Here is a 5,303-nt window from a genome sequence, read left to right as displayed (position 1 = left end):
GCGTAACCACCAGTCTCCTTTTTTCCACTGTTGAAGTTGCAGTACGTCATGGACGTCAGCAGGTGGTGCAAATGGCTTTTTACTGCTCTGAAGCTGGTTTAATCACTTTATTTAGTTTCTGTAGGTGAATCCGATGCTGGAGTGCCCTCCCAAGGACCACAAGATAAATCGGACATATCATGAGGTGATGATGGGGTAGGTGCGTATTGTCAGTTTATACATTTTTGCACGAGTTTTCCTGCATATCTGCCAGAGAAGCCACCCTGGTGTAGGTTAGAGAACAAAGTACAGTGCAGTCTGACATTTGTTATGCATCTCTTTGTTTTTTGTGTTCTGCTTATATCTATAATGAACAGTTTGATGAATGTATAATGTACCATACATTGAGTTCTTACCATTTTCCTTAGATTGAGAACAACTCTTAGTTTAAGAAAAGTCTAAGCTTCTGATGAATGAAAGTCTCAAGCAAATCACAGACCTGTTTCACAGCAGGCCTCGACTTGTTACTGAGTACATCACTGTGGCTCAGTTCTTTTCTAAAAACACTGATGAGGTGAGAGGGGTAGCTCTCTGGGAACCTGCAGATCATTTACACAACAATAAATCGAGGCTGATGAACATGTTTTCCCTCAGGAGTTGGTAGAGACTAAAATAAAAGCTTAAAAGAGCCTAAGACTATTCAACATAATTCATCATTATTCAACACATATTTTATCTGTACCTGCTGAAGGTTTAACTAATCAACAGTTATATTGAGGCAAAGGTACGGATGCCTGTACTAATCTGACTAAGTTCAACTAAAACAAGGGAAATAACTGTTTGTACAAGTGGTTTGAGCTGTTTAACTTAATAGTATTTATTCAGTGATGTTTCCATCATCAGGTTGCAATAACATTTGTCGCCTCTGGGTCTCCTTACTTGCCGGAGGAGCAGAAACCCCTTTCATGCTGAGGTGACTTGACCCTCGTGGATATGATCAGACGCTCCTCCTGTTACCATAACAACTAAGCCGCCTGCAGTAAAAGGGATCCAGCCTCAGCACACATCTGCACACATCTCTCTTGGTGAGGCAAGTCCGGATTTCACCAGCAACTGCTTCAGGACCAGCAACAATGCACGTGAACAACTCTGCTGAGAGCCGGAGCATCTCTGTGTTCACCTCCAAACTGACCCCTGCTGCTGACATATGTGTGGGACTGGCCATCCTCTCCATCGGTATGAGCATTTACCTGATGTGCTTGTGTTCATTTCTCTATCATTATAAAGACTGTTGGCCACACAGAGCCTAACAGAGACATATTTGTTAGAGGTGTGGTTTGTTTTCTTCTAAAACTAAACACAGATACTTTTAAAGCGATAATAGAGAAATGAAGCAATTTGATTGTAAAACAAACAGATTTTATTGGAATGAATGGAAAATTCACTGGCAGGTTGTACTAACAAAGTCAGCAAAGTAGTTTATTCAGACTCAACTCATTTTTATGTTGTATTCAGTTTAATTTAATGTTATAATGTTTCTGCTTGTATAACACTGTATGTATAATGTGCACCTTATAGTGAACACAACAAACAAATGACCTTGTTGGCACATGAGGATTTTAATGAAAAAGAAAATATTTATTGGATCCCCTGCTGATTTTATACATTTCTCCACTTACAACTAAATTAACAGTTTATACTTTTTATTGTAGGTTTATTTTAACATAGTGAGGTAGAATATCAACAAAAAGGAACAGCCCATTAAATAAAAGGTTTGAAATTGATTAGCATCTGAGTGGGTGAAATAAGTATTTGATTCACTGCAAAGAATTCTGGCTCCCACAAATTTGTTATGTGTGGAACACAGATTAATCCGGTCACTGTAGGAAGGTATTCCTAAAGGCAGCTCATTATGTTTACAAAAGACACTTGTCTACACAATCTATCTCTTCCATTCCAACCTCTCCACCAGCACCGTGTGCAAGACAAAAGAGCTGTCAAAGGACATCAGGGACAAGATTGTAGACCTGCACAAAGCTGGAATGGGCAATAAGACCATCAGCAAGAAGCTTTGTGAAACGTGTCAGTGCGATTATTTGGAAACGGGTGACATACAAAGTAATGATCAATCGCCATCGGTATGGAGATCCATGCAAGATCTCACCTCATGGGGAAAGAATGATAATACAAAAGGTGAGGGATCAGCCCAGAACTACACAGACGGAGACTGTTAATGATCTCAAGGCACTTGGGCCCACAGTCACCAAGCTAACAATTGGTAACACTGAACATACTGTATGTGCTTCATTGGACTGGAATTCTGCAGGTCCCGCTGCTCAAGAAGGCCCATGTACAAACTCACCTGCAGTTTGCCAGTGATGATAATTCAGAGAACTGGAGGTGGAAACCTTATGGTTTGGGGCTGTTTCTTTTAAGCGTAAAGGACGACTTCACCACATTGTGGGATCAAACACTTATTTATTTTCCCATTGTGTGTTTTTCAGCTGCTGTGCCTGCTCATGTTTTCATTTAGATTAGACTATTTTGTTAATTTTTATTGCGTACTAACATGTGGACAACTTTTACCTTTCAGCTGTAATACTATATGTCTGTGTTAATTGTCTTCTCCCCTGCCGTGTAGCTGTGCTCTCTGTTCTGGGCAACGGGCTGGTTCTGCTGATCTGTTACCGTAGAAGGAAGAAGATGGTGAGCTCAGAGCTGCTGTGCGTCAACCTGGCCGTGGTCGACTTCCTCTGCTGCATCTGTTTCTACCCGTTGTCCATCCTGTCCTCCTTTCACCACATGTGGCTGGGAGAAAATGTCACGTGTGTTTACTATGGTCTCGGCTGCTTTATCTTTGGCCTGTGTAGCATGTTAACCATCACTGCCATCAGCATCATCCGCTACTTGAAGACGTGCTACAGCTGGGTTTATGGTGAGGGCAGCTGCTCATTGGGTTAGGACTGAACAAGGACTTAGATTTTGATTGAACAGATGAGATCAAAACATGGATGTTCTGTGTTAAAAATGTTTGATATGTGTCACAGATTATTCCTTGATTTCACTTACTTTAGTCACAAAGGTGATACAAATATGAAAGTGGGTTAAAAAAGAAATCATTTGGCCATTTTTGGAAAAATTATTTGCTTTCTTGCCAAGAGTTAGATGAGATCAATGCTTCTTATGGTGCGAAGGGTAAATATGATGCTCCAAGCAGCTGTGGGTTAGCTTAGCTTAGCAGAAAGACTGGAATCTGCCTGCCAACTTTAGATCAGGTTGCACATATTAAATAGTTTGTTTCATGATTACAAAAACCAAAGTGTACAACATGCACTGCTTTCACACAGTCTTATTAGTCAGTCAATACTCCAGTACATGAACACTTGGGTTTTTCTACAGATTAAACAAGAGAACATATAATGTAGTGAACTTCAGAGATGCTTCCAGCTCAGCTAACCAGCTTTTTACTGTACGGAACTAAAAATGGTGTCAATCTCCTTATCTTAGTCTCAGCAGAAAAAATAAGGGTTTTTTATGTCTGCTGCTTTAAGACAGCCAAGTTATACAGTTACACACAGTATGTAACTCTGCTCTAACAGGATTTGTTCCTCTTTACAGCTGTGTGGCTCAAAGGAGCCAACATCTGGATAGTATGCTGTGGCATCTGGCTGGTCGCTGTGGTGTGGTCCAGCTTCCCTCTGTTTGGCTGGGGCGAGTACGTCCCAGAACCTTACGGCCTGTCCTGCACCATTGCCTGGAGAAGGTATCACACATCAGTGAAGGACGCCTTCTACGTCATCTGCTCCTTTGTCTTCTTCACACTGATTCCTGTGTTCCTCATCGTGGTGTCCCAGTGGCAGATCCTGCGCAAGGTGTCGCGCTTCTCCTACTCACTGTCTACAAGAGGCATCCGCAGCAACCTGCACCACGCAGAAAAACGACTCTCCATGGTGAGTGAAGTGGTGAGACAGAAGTCATTCAGCCACAGTGAGTGGCCATACGTCTTAACTGAGTGTCACTGAAAAAAAACATTAATTGAAACCTCATGTACTTTGTGGAAGCCTCTGCATTTATATTGTTTTTTTCATTCACTGCTTCAAGGCTTTTCTTTGTTTAAATTATATTTCCATCTATTTATTTTTTGTGTTTGGTGGCTCATCACTCTTTTGTCTGCATGTTTATTCTGCTGCCCCGACCTTCCCCCAGAATCAGATCCTGTTGGTTTACATATGGCCAATAAAATATGATCACTTTACAGACCTTTCTATCAGGGTGCTCCTCCTGTCTGACCTCTCAAGGAAACATTACTTTGGTCTGGCAGAGATCCAGCAGTTCTTCCAGCATTTTAAATGTAGGACAATTTAGAACCTTGGAGTCCCTTTAAGTTAAACAGTCTATGCAGAACGTGTCCATGAGCTTTGACACCAAATTAGCTGTTAGCTGTTAAATCATACCCATGGATGTAGAGACTCTCCCATATCCTGAGTTGTGGATATTAACCCTTGACAGTGGTGACTAAGACAAAACTCCTGCTCTGCTCCTGCAAATAAACCTAATTCTGGTTTGAACATGTGATGATGCTGTAATTGTTCTGCAGAGGAAAGTCATTATTCACATGACTGTTTGTGATTACTTTCCAGGAACACAGAAGCATTTGACAGCATGACCATTGTTGTGTTTTTTGTGACTACAGAGAACAGTCTCCCAGGAAACATGATTCATTTGACTACTCCCCACTGTCACTAAAAGAAATGATTCATTAGCTTTATTTTGTAAGTGTTTCAGTGTAGTTGCACCTTTTAATAATCTGTTAATTCCTCTTCCAGATATTTTTCTGCATCAGCCTGGGTTTTGTTATCGCCTGGGCCCCATATGCTGTTGTGTCGTTCCTGTTCATTTTCCACAAGGAGCACTGGTACATGGCTCCCGGGGGGTTTGTTTTCCCCACCCTCTTTGCCAAAAGCTCCCACATCTACAACCCGTTCATCTACTTCTACTTCAACAAGACTTTCCAGCGTGAGCTGCGCTGCCTGCTTCTCTCCTTCTGCTCCAAGCTGGGGACAAACCAAGTGGGGGTTTATAGCGCCATGGGCCATCAAGCCCCATACCCCATCCACATTCAGCTCCAGGAGAGAGGCTGCATCCAAAATGAGAATTTCCCCCAGGACAGCATTCACACTAAGAGCAAAGATAAAGCAACACACACTAACAGCAACCTTGTCCAGGGCAGGCCAGTGTTCACCTGCTGGGCATCCACATCTAAGAAAGCCCCCAACATCTTGGTCAATAAACCTCCTGAAAACTCCCCACCTGTGTCTTTATGA

The 5,303-nt window shown here is 42.1% G+C and overlaps 1 protein-coding gene across 1 annotated transcript; it reads left to right on the top strand.

The window, feature by feature from the left end:
• The first annotated feature begins 1,112 nt into the window (after positions 1 to 1,112).
• On the top strand, positions 1,113 to 5,303 carry opn8c (opsin 8, group member c). Its single transcript, XM_026319308.1, has 4 exons — positions 1,113 to 1,215; positions 2,621 to 2,914; positions 3,598 to 3,929; positions 4,806 to 5,303. The coding sequence occupies exons 1-4, from the start codon at positions 1,113 to 1,115 to the stop codon at positions 5,301 to 5,303; spliced, it is 1,227 nt and encodes a 408-aa protein (XP_026175093.1).

Source organism: Mastacembelus armatus, chromosome 24, assembly GCF_900324485.2.
Source record: "Mastacembelus armatus chromosome 24, fMasArm1.2, whole genome shotgun sequence".
NCBI lineage: Eukaryota > Metazoa > Chordata > Actinopteri > Synbranchiformes > Mastacembelidae > Mastacembelus > Mastacembelus armatus.
This window is presented reverse-complemented; position numbering and strand designations above follow the sequence as displayed.

Excerpts from the sequence above, each read along its gene's own strand:
- opn8c (XM_026319308.1), top strand. The coding sequence starts at position 1,113 with ATGCACGTGAACAACTCTGCTGAGAGCCGGAGCATCTCTGTGTTCACC. Across the intron at positions 1,216-2,620 it reads ACTGGCCATCCTCTCCATCG|CTGTGCTCTCTGTTCTGGGC; the intron begins GTATGAGCATTT and ends CCTGCCGTGTAG. Across the intron at positions 3,930-4,805 it reads CAGAAAAACGACTCTCCATG|ATATTTTTCTGCATCAGCCT; the intron begins GTGAGTGAAGTG and ends TTCCTCTTCCAG.